The 15897-nt window shown below is 46.9% G+C and overlaps 1 protein-coding gene across 3 annotated transcripts in view; it reads left to right on the top strand.

Moving 5' to 3' along the window:
- LOC141123368 (cytosolic phospholipase A2 gamma-like) overlaps positions 1-15897 on the top strand; it is a 214629-nt gene that overhangs the window by 76318 nt on the left and 122414 nt on the right. For all 3 annotated transcript variants that reach the window (XM_073612051.1, XM_073612052.1, XM_073612050.1), the window contains one exon: positions 7166-7274. In XM_073612051.1, the coding sequence (XP_073468152.1) occupies positions 7166-7274 (109 nt within the window). The remainder of the gene's footprint in view (positions 1-7165; positions 7275-15897) is intronic.

Below are 15897 nucleotides of genomic sequence, written 5' to 3'. Positions count from 1 at the left end.
ATTTAACCCAGGCCAGGTTATATAGAATCTATACATCTCAGGTTGCTTGCGTTGTTCTTGTTGTTTTGGGAGTGTGCAAACATCCAGCAATACTGGCTTGAGATTGTCCAGTGTATTCAGTCGGTCAAAGCTTTGGTTATGCAGCCTTTTATTAAAACCTGTTTACTGAGTTTGTTGGATTCCCGAACCCCCACAAAGGTTTATACGCACCTTGCTTTTTGTATAATTTTACCATGCCAGTAAACTCATCATTATAAAGCTACATATGCCAACTGGGGGTACCTGTCAAATTTAAAAACGTTTGGGGAGGGAGGGTTAACACTGTAAGGGTTAAATCTGCTTAGACCTGGACAATCAGTTAGAAATTCTGTCAGAGCTCTGGAAGCATTCAATACACAAGAAAAAATAGTCATTTCAATGAATGTGTCAGAGAAGGTCTCGGAAGGGATCTGCTATTGGGCACTCTGGCACCAATTGCTCTATTTAGCTTGCTGGAAGCTTCTGCTCAGTGCTGTCCGATCTGCAGCTCCCAGTTCCTGAGTTCCTGTTTCCTGTTTGCTTCCTGTTTGCTTGTCTGATCTCCTTGTGACCCCGGCCTGTCTTTGGACTCCTCTCTGTCATCTGCCTGCACCTGACCCCGGCTTCCCTTGACCACGAATCTGCCTGCTCCTTTGTACCACGTTGCCTGCCTGTTGCCAACCCTGCCTGTGACCCGGACTTTGAGCCTGCTTGTTCCTCTGTACCTTGCTGACCGTTTGTTGCCAACTCTGCCTGTGACCGGACCTGCCCTCTCTGCTCCTACTCTGCAACGGCTGCCTAGGCCCCTGCCTTCTAAGGACTTCCAGACAATTCGCATCAGGATCCTGGGCCTTACCTCCGCAAGTCACCCGCCAGGCTCTCTTACCACTCTGCAGAATTCTTTTCCATAATTTCATCCATTATTTTGGAGTAGTTATCTTAATCTTTTCATCAGTTCTAGTCCACATCCTGTCAACGAGGGAAGCCATGCCCAGAAAACAACTCTTTTCTCTGTGTTTAAGGGGGTACCCGGGGTAGGCACTAGCTTTCAAAAGATGTTGGTGCTTTACTTTTTCATCCCCTATGATTCCAATCACTGGAATCAATGAGGCCAAATACACCACCCACGGGTACCAACCGGTATTCATGGATAGCATTTCTTGCCGCAACACACATATACACTATTCCCTAGGGAAAATGATCGTTGGTTTATAGTATCCTGAAAACTTTCAGAAACGGCGGCCATGTTCAATTGGTTTAAAGCAAAACTCACAGGGCTGTTGGTACCAGCTCCCCTATTCAAGACGGTATTTAAATTTGTTCTGGGTTTTTTGGTGTGAAATAGACATCTTTACATTTCCATTGATTCGCAACAATTTGTAATTTCATAAGAAGCAAGTTTTCATATTCGGACTCGTTCGTATTTTTGTAATAGATATATTTTCGTTGATACGAAATATTCGTAATTCCTTTAGTCTAATGATTCGTAATTTTGTAAGATATGAGGTTTCATATTCGGACTCATTCGTATTTTCTCAACAGTTATAGTCTCTTTGATACGAAATGATTCGTAATTCCGTTAGTCTTATTTTCTTTAATTCGAAATCCGTAATTTTGTTAGATAATAATTTTCGTTTATTTGTGCACTACTCGTAATTTAGTAATTGTTACTTTTGTGAGATTGCCTTTTTTGTTGATTCGTACTTTCATAGGAAATAAAGAATAATAATCCTATGCTTGCTTTTCTAATAAGTCCTGTACTTACTCCAGTCCACTCCCTCAGTAGGGATGAGCCGAACACCCCCCCAGAACCTGCGAACGGACCGAAAATTTGCACGAACATTGGAACCCCATTGACGTCTATGGGACTGGAACGTTCAAAATCAAAAGTGCTAATTTTAAAGACTAATTTGCATGGTATTGTCCTAAAAAGGGTTTGGGGACCCGGGTCCTGCCCCAGGGGCCATATATCAATGCAAAAAAAAAGTTTTAAAATGGTAATTTTTTCGGGAGCAGTGATTTTAATGATTCTTAAAGTGAAAAAAAAAAAAGTGAAATATTCCTTTAAATATCGTACCTGGGGGGTGTCTATAGTATGCCTGTAAAGTGGTGCGTGTTTCCCGTGCTTAGAACAGTCCCTGCACAAAATGACATTTTTAAAGGAATAAAAGTTATTTAAAACTGCTTGCGGCTTTAATGTAATGTCGGGTCCTGGCAATATGGATGAAAATCAGTGAGACAAACGGCATGGGTACCCCCCAGTCCATTACCAGGCCCTTTGGGTCTTGTATGGATATTAAGGGGAACCCCGCACCCAAATTAAAAAAAGGAAAGGCTTGGGGGAACCAGGCCCTATATACTCTGAACAGCAGTATACAGGCGGTGCAAACAAGATAGGGACTGTAGGTATGTTGTTAAGTATAATCTGTTCGTAATTTTGAACTGGTACATTTTTAACATGTTTAGCTCTAGCCAAAAAATCTATTTTAAGCTTTTTGGAAAACATAGGGAAGGGTTATCACCCCTGTGACACTGTGAAGAGGATAATCACTCAGCATAACAGGATAGTCACTCAGCATAGGCAGTCTTGAAGGGATCTGACATTTCAAAAAAAATTATTCGGTTACATCAGCATCAGGTGCTTGGTAGCTGGTGGTGATCCAAGAGTGATTCATTTTTATGAAGGTCAGTCGATCTACCAAGTCGGTGGACGGACGCACCCTGTGATCAGTTACAAAGCCTCCAGCAGCACTGAATGTGCGTTCCAAAATAACGCTGGATGCAAGACAGGCCAGTAGCTCAATTGCATACTGTGCAAACTCTGGCCAGTGATCCATCCTCAAGACCCAGTAACCCAGAGGATTTTCGGTGGGAAAGATGTCCAAGTCAGATCTTGCCCCTAGGTATTCCCGCACCATGTAAAACAGACGCTGGCGATGGTTGCTGGAACCGATCATACCTTGGGGCTGCAGACTAAAAAATTGTCTGAAGGCATCTGTCAGATGGCCACTTTCTCCACCGCTCCTTCTTTGACTGACCGAAGCCTCAGCAACCCGTTGTCCAGGAAGAGGAGTTTGTAACCTCCCAGTCTCTGGGAATGCGTTGCACAGACCTTTCTGCAAGGCCTCCCGAAGATGTTTCATCCTCTGCTCCCTCTGCGATGGCAAGATAAGGTCCGCAACCTGACCCTTGTAACATGGATCAAGGAGGGTTGCCAGCCAGTATTGATCCCTCTCCTTGATACCACGACTACGAGGATCCTTCCACAGGCTTTGCAGGATCAGGGAGGCCATGCAGCGTAGGTTTGCTGAGGCATTCGGTCCGGAGTCCTCTGGGTCACTAAGGACGACATGATCTGCAGCCACCACCTCCCAGCCATGTACAAGTCCATGGATTTCTTGGGAATGTAAATGATCCCTTAAAGACTGCTGCTGATGCTGAGTGCCAGGCTCCACCTCCATGCTGACACAATCTTCCTCCTCCTCCTCCATCCACTGTGTGGATAAAGGGGGCCTTGAGAGCTAAGGAAGTCCTCCTCTTCCTGCCTCTGTTCTGCCTCAAGTGCCATGTCCATTATTCCATGCAGCGTGTGCTCCAACAGGTGGACAAGGGGGACAGTGTCACTGATGCATGCACTGTCACTACTCACCATCCTCGTGGCCTCCTCAAATGGTGACAGGAGAGTGCATTCATCCCTGATCATGGCCCGCTGGCGTGGGGAAAAAAAGACAAGCTCCCCTGACCCTGTCCTGGTGCCATAGTCGCACAGGTACTCATTGATGGCCCTCTGCTGCGTGTGCAGCCACTGCAGCATGGTCAACGTTGAGTTCCACCTGGTGGGCATGTCACAGATTAGGCGGTTCTTGGGCAGGTTAAATTCCTTTTGGAGGTCTGCCAGCCGAGCACTGGCATTATATGACCTGCGGAAATGCACACAGACTTTCCTGGCCTGCCTCAGGACATCCTGTAAGCCCGGGTACCTGCCCAAGAACCGCTGCACCACCAAGTTAAGGGCATGAGCCAAACAGTGCACATGTGTCAGTTATCCCTGTTGGAGGGCGGAGAGGAGGTTGGTGCCATTGTCGCAAACCACCATTCCTGCCTTAAGTTGGCGTGGCGTCAACCACCTCTGAACCTACCCCTGCAGAGCTGACAGAACCTCTGCCCCAGTGTGGCTCCTGTCCCCCAAGCACACAAGCTCAAGCACCGCATGGCATCTTTTGGCCTGCATACTTGCGTAGCCCCTTGAACGCCTACGGAGCACCGCTGGTTCCGAGGACAAAGCACAGGAAGAGGCCATGGAGGAAGAAGAAGAGGAGGGGGTGAAGGAGAGAGGTGTGTCACAATAATTAGTAGTGGCATTTTGGAGGCGTGGTGGCAGAACAACCTCCAACACTACTGCACCTTATCCTGCATCCTTCCCAGCTGCCAGCAGAGTCACCCAATGCGCGGTGAAACTTAGGTAACGTCCCTGTCCATGCCTGCTGGACCATGAGTCAGCGGTAATATGCACCTTACCGCTGACTGCCCTGTCCAGCGAGGCATGGCCTTCCACATGCCGGTAGAAAGCCGGAATCGCCTTCCGTGCCACTGAGGAACCGCACATTCCACAAACTCATGGAAGGGGGCAAAGTCTACCAACTGAAAAGATAGCAGTTGAAGTGCTAGCAATTTTGCCAAGCTAGCATTCAACCGCTGGGCATGTGGATGGCTGGAAGCAAATTTCTTTTGGCGGTGCAGCAGCTGGGGCAGGGAAATTTGCCTGGTACAATCTGACGTTGGTGTACCAAAAGCAGATTGCCCACAAGTACTTGGCTGTGACACACCTAATTCTACACCTTCATTCCTCTCAGTGCAGGTCTCAGAGAGGACTGAAGGTATAGTGGGGTTGGAGATCTCAGCTGATGAGGAGCAAGGAGAGGTCCTCTTTGTTCTTTGGTGTGGGTCTTTTAGATACGCTTGCCAACGAACTGCATGGCAGGTCAACGTATGTCTGGTCAAGCATGTGGTGCCCAAGCGGGAGATGTTTTGGCCACACGAGATACGCTTGAGACATATGTTGCAAATAGCAGCGGTGCAATCTGATGCACTCGTCTCAAAAAAGGCCCACACCAATGAACTTTTGGAATAACGCGCAGAGACAGCAGCGCCCTGCACATGCAGAGCTTTGTGGTGTGATGCAGTCAGTGTGCTGCCCTTAGGCTGGCCCCTGGATGGGCATCCTGCCTCACTAGTGATGTGCCTCCTCCTCCTCCTTCTCCTCTCTCCTATCAGGCACCCACGTTGAGTCAGTGACCTCATCATCCCCTCCCTCCTCATCACTGGAGCAAACCTGGCAGTATGCTGCAGCAGAATGAGCATGACTGCTAGATTGCTGTCCTTCTTGGGCACCCCCTCACATTGCTCACATTACTGCCTTCATCTAGCTCAGTATCTTCATCAGAGCCTTCTAAACGCTGGGCATCCTCCTGGAGCATGTACCCAACACTGTGGTCAAACAGTTCGAGGGACTGCACAGGGGGACATGGTGGGGCTAGGGAAGGAGTCACTGATGCCATTGAGCCGAGGGAAAAGGCCGCGTTGGCAGCTGCTTTGCCAGACAAAGTACCCAGAGCATGGGTGAGAGAGGATTAGGAGGATGAGGGTGGCTTGGTCATCCACTCGACCAAGTCTTCCGCATGTTGCGGCTCAACACGGCCAGCTGCCGAAAAAAAGGCCAAGCATGTCCCACGGCCACGTCCTGATGAGGATGCACGGTCTCCACGACCAGCACTGTTGCCTCTAGACACAGAGCCTTCTTGCCCTCTTTTATTGGCTCGTGACTGTCTGCCTCTCCTTGTTGGCCTTCCAGACATACTAATGCCCTGTAGCTGCACTAAGCTGGGATATATATATATATATATATATATATATATATATATATATATATATACTGATACTGCAGCTAGCAAAATCAACTGTCTGCTTGTAGTATGAGAACACCACCAACCTTCTACAGGTAGCTTTAGCTGAACACTGTGCAGAGCTCGCACTACACTAACTTGTAGCTTATTTAGCTGGCTGCGGTAGTGATAGGATCAGGAAAACACCACCAACCTTCTACAGGTAGCTTTAGCTGAACACTGTGCAGAGGTCGCACTACACTAACTTGTAGCTTTAGCTGAACACTGTGCAGAGGTCGCACTACACTAACTTGTAGTTTTAGGTGAACACTGAGAGGAGGATTCACTACACTAACTTGTAGCTTTAGCTGAACACTGTGAGGAGGACGCACTACACTAATTTGTAGCTTTAGCTGAACACTGTGCACTACACTAACTTGTAGCTTTAGCTGAACACTATGCAGAGGTCACACTAAACTAACTGTAAATAGTCTAGCTGCCTGACTGTGGTACTAATAGGATCAAAAGAACACCAGCAATTTTCTTCAGGTAGCTGTAAATACTGTAACAACACAAGCCTGCCTGTCAGTAGCAAGATAACAGGAACTGATCTAGCTAAACTGAATACAGTGTATATATATATATATATATATATATATATATATATATATATATATATATATATATACAACACCTGGGATGCATATATATACACAATACACTGTAAGTGCAGCTAGCTGACTGACTGTCCTGCCTAATCTATCTAACTTAAATCAAATGTCACTGTCTGTCTCTATCTCTCTCTATCTATGAACACCGGAACACACTACACAGGGCCGCCGTGCAGGCAGCTTTATATAGTGTGGGACGTGTACTAAATCCCCTGAGCCATAATTGGCCAAAACCTCCTTGGCTTTGGCCAATTACAGCTCTCTGTTCAGACGGCGCTTGGCCAATCATCAGCCAGCAATGCACCGCAATGTCGCAGTGAATTATGGGCCGTGACGCGCCACACTAATTTGGTGCGAACAGCCCATATCGTTCGCAATTCGGCGAACGGGGGAACAGACGATGTTCGAGTCGAACATGGGTTTGACTCGAACACGAAGCTCATCCCTACTCATAACACTGAACCTTGGAGTACACCACTAATAACACTGAACCTTGGGGTACCCCAATAATAACACTGAACTTTGGGGTACACCAATAATAACACTGAAGTTTGGGGTACACACACTGGTAATGTTTATCTCTTTCAACTGCAGATCAATGAAGGAAAGCTGTCCAGTCACAAGGAAATGTGTGAGACCGGTGAAGACCCGTATCCCATCTACTCTGCTGTGAGAAAGAGTCTAATACATCAAAGCAAAGCAGGTGATTTTACTAGAGCGGCATACCTAAAGCAGAGTTCCACCCAAAAGTGAAAGCTATATTTGTTTGCACCGTCCCCCCTTCCGCTGCCACATTAGGCACATTGCATCATTGTGCAGCGATCTACCCAACATCCGGCCCCTCCTCCTCCCCCCACCTGCTGCCTTCTGGGAGACACATAGGAAGACAGCGGGACCATTCAGAAAGTGCAGCACGGCTTAATTTCCTGTTTCACTTTAGTAAGGATGCCGGTGCCAGCACCCGGAGCCAAGGGACGGGTCAGCTTTGGGTGCCAAGATTGCGTGCTCCCTGGACAGGTAAGTGTCCTTATATTAAAAGTCAGAAGCTCCAGTATTTGTAGCTGTTGACTTCTTTTTTTTTTTTCACCCAGGCTAGAACTCAACTTTAATATCTCCTCACCATATGGGATGTATGATTCCTCTATGATGAGGAATAACGAAAACTAAAATTCAGTCTTGGACTGCCCATTATCTCTCTGCATCTGTATACTTCTTCCATATCAACTTCAGTTCCGGAAGGTTTTACCTCCTTCATGACCAGGCCATTTTTTGCTGTTCAGCACTGCACTACTTTAACCACTTCAATACCAGGCACTTAGACACCTTCCCGCCCAGACCAATTTTCAGCTTTCAGCGCTGTCGCAATTTGAATGACAATTGCGCGGTCATGCTACACTGTACCCAAACAAATTTTTTATCATTTTGTTCCCACAAATAGAGATTTCTTTTGGTGGTATTTGATCACCTCTGCGGTTTTTATTTTTTGCGCAACAAATAAAAAAAGACCGAAAATTTTGAAAAAAAACAAGTTTTTCTTTGTTTCTGTTAAAACTTTTTTGTAAATAAGTACGTTTTCTTCTTCAATGACGGGCACTGATATGGCTGCACTGACGGGCACTGACGGGCACTGATACGGCGGCACTGATGGGCACCGATGAGGTGGCACCAATGAGGAGGCACTGATGAGGTGGCACTGACGGGCACTGATGATGGGCACTGATGGGCGGCACTGATGGGCACTGATAGGCGGCACTGATGGGCACTGATAGGTGGCACTGGTATGCGGCACTGATGGGCACTCATAGGTGGCACAGATGGGCACTTATAGGCGGCACTGATGGGCACTCATAGGTGGCATTGATGGGCACTCATAGGTGGCATTGATGGTTCCTTATGGGTGGCACTGATAGTTGGCACAGATGGGCATGGATGGGCACTGATAGATGGGCACTGATGGGCATGGATGGGCACTGACAGGTGGCATGAATGGACACTAATGGGTGGCACTGATGGCACTGCTTGTTTGCAGTGATGCCCCTAAGGGTGGCATTGCTGGGCATCACTGCAACATAATGGTGCCAATCAGTGCCCATTTGTGGGCACTGATTGGCACAGATTTGGCACACTGGGCACATGTGGATGGCCATGGGGTACATACCTGGCCATCCACATGTTGCCCCTTCCCTGGTGGTCCTAGTGGCGATCCCTGGTGGTCCAGTGTGGTGATCTGAGGGGGGGCTGCGCTGATAAACAATCAGCGCAGACCCCCCCTGCCAGGAGAGCCGCCCATCGGCTCTCCTCTAATCGCGTCTGTCAGACACGAGTGAGGAAAAGCCGATCAACGGCTCTTCCTATTGACAGCGTGATCAGCCGTGATTGGACACGGCTGATCACGTGGCAAAGAGCCTCCGCCGGAGGCTTTTTACCAAGATCAGTGTAGCGGTGTGTCAGACTGACACACCGCTCCACCGATCGCCGCGATGCGCGGCCCCGGGGGGCGTGCTGCGGCATGTTATCCTGCTGGACGTCATATGACGTCCAGTCAGGATAACAGAACCACTTCCCGGACGTCAATCCGCTATAGGGCGGGCGGGAAGTGGTTAACTCGTAATTGTGTGCTCATGCAACACTGTACCCGAATGTCATTTATATAATTTTTTTTCCACACAAATAGAGCTTTCTTTTGGTGGTATTTGATCACCTCTGCGGTTTTAAATTTTTCTATATAAACAAAAAAAAATAAACATTCTGAAAAAAAATATATTTTTCTTTCTGCTATAAAACCTAACCCAAAAAAACTTTTAACAATCAATTTTTTTCATGTATTTTGGCCAAAATGTATTCTGCTACATGTCTAAAAAAAACCCAATAAGTTTATAATAATTACTTTGTGTGAAAGTTATAGTATCTACATATTATTGTATATATACTTTATTTATTTATTTGTTATACTACTAATGGCAATGATCAGTGACTTATAATAGGACTGTGATAGTGTGAAGGGTGAATCTGACAGTAACTAACGCTGGCGGTGAGGTGGGGGGCGCTGACTAACTAACATCACCAATGACACTAATACAATGATCAGTGGTAATACTATACACTGTCACTGTACTAATGACACTGGCTGGGAAAGGGGTTGACATCTTGGGCAATCAAGGGGTTAAATGTGTGCCTAACAATGTGTAATGTGTGCTGTTTTTACTAAAGAACAAATAGAGAGATTGTTCCTTCTGTACAGAGCTCTGTGTTGATTGTCAGCACAGAGCTCTGGGCTGTGATTGGTCACAGCTGATCAGCAGGTCCTGGCTGTGAATCATTGGCCGGGATCTGGTGACAGACTCCTGAGTGTACGATCACAGTGGGTGTTGGCAGGGGGGTGATGTACAGTGATGTACTTTGCCCTTCAGCAGTACATGTTGGGCGGGCAGTCCACAAGTGGATATACTGCTTCCATATACTGCTTTGCCCATTTCATTACAGCCATGAACGTTCCTACAAATGTTTGTGTGAAAATATTCATCAGTATATTCCATGACATGACACAGTTCTTCAGAATTGTGTGTCCTGTTAAAGCAGGACTATACTCCCCTTCACAAAAGCCCCCCCACCCCGTCACCAACCGCTGACTTCTGAGTCTTATGTGCCCTGATTTGCTTCTAAAGTCAAACATTTTTTACCTTGATGCATTCCCTACATTAAGGTAAAAAAATATTTAGGTAACAGTATCGCCCCCTTCACCCCCCGTATACTTACCTGAGCCATTGTCTTTCATTGCTGTCAGTCAAATCCTGTGATAAGGGAGCAGAGGGGTGGGAATGAGCCATGCTCTCTGTGTGTATGGATGCAGGCAGTGCGGCTCAAGATTGAGCCCACAGGCGGTTCCCCATAGGAAGAGGCTTCCTATGGGGTACCACCAAGAAGAGGTAGGAGCTGAAAGGAACCCTAGAAGAGAAGGTTTGGGGGGCACTCTGTGCAAAATGATTACAGGGAAGATTAAGTATGTTTAGCACTACCCCCCATGGGGGTTGCAGATGATTGGGTTCCCCTCTCCTGCACAGCCAGGAATCAAGCATTTTTTGCACTTTCTTTAGACACAAGGAACAGTCTTTGAGCTTGCTTTTTGTTGTTTTATTAGGGGTAATATCTTGGATGGGGATAGGAATTATGGGATGCCCAACTTGATAGTGAAAAAACCAGGGTCAGCTTCCTCCCTATGTATTAACACAATATCATCGGTATTCAACATCACTGTACCTTCAGATCCTCTGACATGCTGTCAGAAACAATGAAATCAAGCTGAGACAGAAGTAAAAAGAACAAACGTAGTCAAAACATAGCCAAAGTTCAATAACCGGAACGGATAATCAGCCAAGCCAGAAGTCAGGGTTTAATGTAGTGGAACAACAACCAGGATCTGGAGCCAGAAGGGATGTCAGCAAAGCCAGTCTTTAAACAGGAACGCAGGCGATAGTTCCTTGTGATGTGACCAAGGCGAAGGCAGAGCTCCTCTGGACTGGACAGCTTAAGTAGGCAGGACTGACGAGCAGGATCATCAACAGCTGAGTAACTGTGGAGAGAGATAGGAGCTGGCAATTAGCTGACAGATGAGTGGAAAGCTCAGAGAAGGAAGGGCTGAGCCCAGCCCTGATACATGCTTACTAGGAGTGTCAGAGAGTGTCCACACTGTTCAGGTGAAATTGGTGGTCAACCATCCAGTATGGGTGCAGGCCCCGGCTTGCCACCACCAAATCACAGATATAGAAGAAATTTGGCGTCACAACACCGGGAGCTTGAATGCAGTAATATCCTTTATTCACATATGCCAAACATGGACAGAATACAACAGGATGATAGGTAGATGCATTCCACACAAACCCAGTGCGCTTGTTCACTACTGCTTACTAGGAGCCCCCCCCCCCTCTTCCACCAATGAAGCAGCTGTGGATAGAAAAGGTGATTTCCAATTTGATACATGACAAATCTAAAACTCGAGACTATATGGCAGAAAATGTTATAAACTCCGGGACTTGCTCCACCATAGTTGGTGCTTCACAGATTGCTCCAAACATCATTGTCTATATTCCTAACTGTTAGAAAGTTGAAATAATGAATTAAGTCAGCAATATTGATTATTTAATTAATTGATATACCACAGTGCCTCCAATTTTAAAATAAATTATTACATATAACCGCACTGACCCAATTCATTTGTTCCTGAATTTGTGCTTTACGTAGATATTTTAAGGACAATGACATTGTAAAAATTAGGGACTATGGAAATAGAAAAATAAACTAAAATGTATTTAACAATTAAGTCACTAACAATCAGGGATAGCAGCAGGATTAATTGTATGATATAGACACATACCATTTATATTCCACACATATAAAACTTATACAGGTAACATTGTATGCCTAGCAATAGGATGAATTTAATAACTTACTGTCCACCCATAAGTATCACAACCAAGATACAGAGTGCCAATCATCTACAGCAGGGATATGCAATTAGCGGTCCTCCAGCTGTTGCAGAACTACAAGTCCCATGAGGCATAGTAAGACTCTGGCAGCTACAAGCATGATACCCAGAGGCAGACACATGATGGGTAGTTTTGCAACAGCTGGAGGTTCACTAATTGCATATCCCTGATCTACAGTAACTAACCTAGCAGACAACTAGGTCCACACTTATCAGACCGTCCCCTCCTACTTCTTCTGCAGCAGAATACGAGGAGTTAAGTCTACTGTATCTACAAGAGTGTAGAATGTAGATTTATACATGGGTGGGGATGAGCTTCGTGTTCGAGTCAAACGCATGTTCGACTCGAACATCGTGTGTTCGGTCGTTCACCGAATTATGAACGATATGGGCCGTTCGCGCTAAATTCGAGTGGCGCTTCACGGCCCATAATTCACTGCGGCATTGCAGTGCATTGCTGGCTGATGATTGGCCAAGCATGCACTATGACCCGCATGCTTGGCCAATCACAGCGCTGTGTGTACAGAGAGCCATAATTGGCCAAAGCCAAGGAGGCTTTGGCCAATTATGGCTCAGGGTGTTTAGTACATGCCCCACACTATATAAGGCCGCCTCCGTGGCGGCCTTGTGTAGTGTGTTGCGGTGGAGACTGGAGAGAGATAAATAGACAGAGAGACAGTTGCACCTACAGTATAGCTACCTGAAGCCAGGTTCTTGTGTAGGCTCTTCATGTATTTCCAGTTACTGTACTGTGTACCCTACCCTACAGTATAGCTATCCAGACAGTGTTCCTGCCTGCCCGCCGATCACACAGGAAGAGGATGAGGAGGAGGAGGATTGTGTCAGCATGGAGGTGGAGCCTGGCACTCAGCATCAGCAGCAGTCTTTAAGGGATCATTTACAGTCCCAAGAAACCCATGGACTTGTACGTGGCTGGGAGGAGGTGGCTGCTTAGTGACCCAGAGGACTCCGGACCGAATGCCTCAGCAAACCTACACTGCATGGCCTCCCCGATCCTGCAAAGCCTGCGGAAGGATCCTCGTATTCGTGGTATCAAGGAGAGGGATGGTTACTGGCTGGCAACCCTCCTTGATCCACGTTACAAGAGTAAGGTTGCAGACCTTATCTTGCCATTGCAGAGGGAGCAGAGGATGAAACATCTTCGGGAGGCCTTGCAGAAAGGTCTGTGCAACGCATTCCCAGAGACTGGGAGGTTACAAACTCCTGTTCCTGTACAACATGTTGCCGAGGCTTCGGTCACTCAAAGAAGGAGCGGTGGAGAAGGTGGCCGTCTGACCGATGCATTCAGACAATTTTTAATCCGCAGCCCCAAGGTATGATCGGTTCCAGCAACCATCACCAGCGTCTGTTTTACATGGTGCAGGAAAACCTAGGGGCAAGATCTGACTTGGACACCTTTCCCACCGAAAATCCTTTGGGTTACTGGGTCTTGAGGATGGATCACTGGCCAGAGCTTGCACAGTATGCAATTGAACTACTGGCCTGTCCTGCATCCAGCGTTCTTTTGGAACGCACATTCAGTGCTGCTGGAGGCTTTGTAAGCAATCACAGGGTGCGCCTGTCCACCGACTCGGCCGATCGGCTGACCTTCATAAAAATGAATCAGTCTTGGATCACCACCAGATACCAAGCACCTGATGCTGATGTATCCAAATATTTTTTTTTGAAATGTCAGATCCCTTCAAGACTGCCTATGCTGATGCTGAGTGACTATCCTGTTATGCTGAGTGACTATCCTCTTCCTCCTCAATGATCATGCTGATAGCTTGTAAAAATATTTTTGTTTCTGGGCGCCGTCACCAGTAGCTAAGGCACAATTTTTTAGCCCCTATTAACAGGGGCATGTAATTACAATTTTTGATGCAATTCTTTGCAACAGGGCTCGTTCCTGCGCTCCAACTAGAGTATCTGTGAGGGGTTGCAGTGTTGTGGCACCAGCACCAGTGCCTAAGGCCCAATTTTTAAGCTCCTGTTTAAAAGGGGCATGTAATTACGATTTTTGATGCAATTCTTTGCAGCAGGGCTTGTTCCTGCGCTCCAACTAGAGTATCAGTGAGGGGTTGCAGTGTTGTGGCACCAGTGCCTAAGGCCCAATTTTTCAGCCCCTGTTTAACAGGGGAATGTAATTACAATTTTTGATGCAATTCTTTGCAGCAGGGCTCGTTCCTGCGCTCCAACTAGAGTATATGTGAGGGGTTGCAGTGTTGTGGCACCAGTGCCTAAGGCCCAATTTTTCAGCCCCTGTTTAACAGGGGCGTGTAATTAAAATTTTTGATGCAATTCTTTGCAGCAGGGCTCGTTCCTGCGCTCCAACTAGAGTATCTGTGAGGGGTTGCAGTGTTGTGGCACCAGCACCAGTGCCTAAGGCCCAATTTTTCTGTCCCTGTTCAACAGGGACATGTAATTACAATTCTTGATCTAATATTTTACAGCAGGGCCCATTCCAGCACCCACCAAGAGTAACTGTGAGGACTTACAGTGTTGTGCCACCAGCACCACCACCATCACCAAAGGCCCAATTTTTCTGCCCCTGTTAAACAGGGGCATGTAATTACAATTCTTGATCTAATATTTCACAGCAGGGCCCTGTGAGGGCTTACAGTGATGTGGCAACACCAACACCTAAGGCCATAATTTCTGCATGGTATATAGGGCAGGCCCCTACTTTCAAACATCCAACTTACAAACGACTCCTACTTGCAAACAGAAGTAAACAACAGGAAGTGAGATGAAATCTACCTCTAGAAAGGGAAATTCTCTCCTGTAAGAGTTAATATGGGAAAAACCTTTCTCCTTTCCACTGATGCTTTATCACCAATCCTTGTTTCATTAAAAACCCCAAATTTTCTAAAAACATTTGTCATTGTGACAGAAAGTGAGGTGAAATCTTCTGAAGAGGAACACAGACAGCAGAACAAATGTCACAGGGGTGATAACCCTTCCCCATGTTTTCCAAAAAGCTTAAAAATAGATTTTTTGGCTGGAGCTACACTTTAAAAATGTACCAGTTCAAAATTACAAGCAGATTCTACTTAACAACAAACCTACAGTCCCTGTCTTGTTTGCACCGCCTGTATACTGCTGTTCAGAGTATATATATAGGGCTTGGTGGCCCCACGCCTTTCCTTTTTTTAATATGGGTGCAGGGTTCCCCTTAATATCCATACAAGGCACAAAGGGCCTTGTAATGGACTGGGGGTTACCCATGCCGTTTGTCTCACTGATTTTCATCCATATTGCCAGGACCCGACATTACATTAAAGCCGCAAGCAGTTTTAAATGACTTTTATTCCTTTAAAAATGACATTTTGTGCAGGGACTGTTCTAAGCACGGGAAACACGTGCCACTTTACAGGCATACTATTGACACCCCCCAGGTACGATGTTAAACCACTTGCCGACCGCCTAACGCACATATACGGCGGCAGAATGGCACGGGCAGGCAGAATCACGTACCCGTACGTGATCTGCCTCCCGCGGGTGGGGGGTCCGATCGAACCCCCCCCCCCGGTGCCATAGACGGTCGGCTCTCGTTCGCGGGCGATGAGAGGTGAGGGGGAGGTCATCCATTGTTGGCCACCCCCTCCAGATCGCTCCCGGCGAATGAAAACGCTTCCTTTCCCTCTGTAATGTAAACAGAGGGAAAGGAAGTGATGCCATCCCTCCTCGAGCTGGTCTTTTCGTCCCGGCGCAGAGGAGAGAAGACATCCAAGTAAGTGCACCAACACTACACTTACAGTAGAACACGCAGGCACACTTTTCACCCCCCTGTCACCCCCCGATCACCCCCCGATCACCCCCCTGTACCCCCTGCCACTCTGAC

The sequence above is a fragment of the Aquarana catesbeiana genome, linkage group LG01 (genome assembly GCF_042186555.1).
Source record: "Aquarana catesbeiana isolate 2022-GZ linkage group LG01, ASM4218655v1, whole genome shotgun sequence".
Lineage (NCBI taxonomy): Eukaryota > Metazoa > Chordata > Amphibia > Anura > Ranidae > Aquarana > Aquarana catesbeiana.
This window is presented reverse-complemented; position numbering and strand designations above follow the sequence as displayed.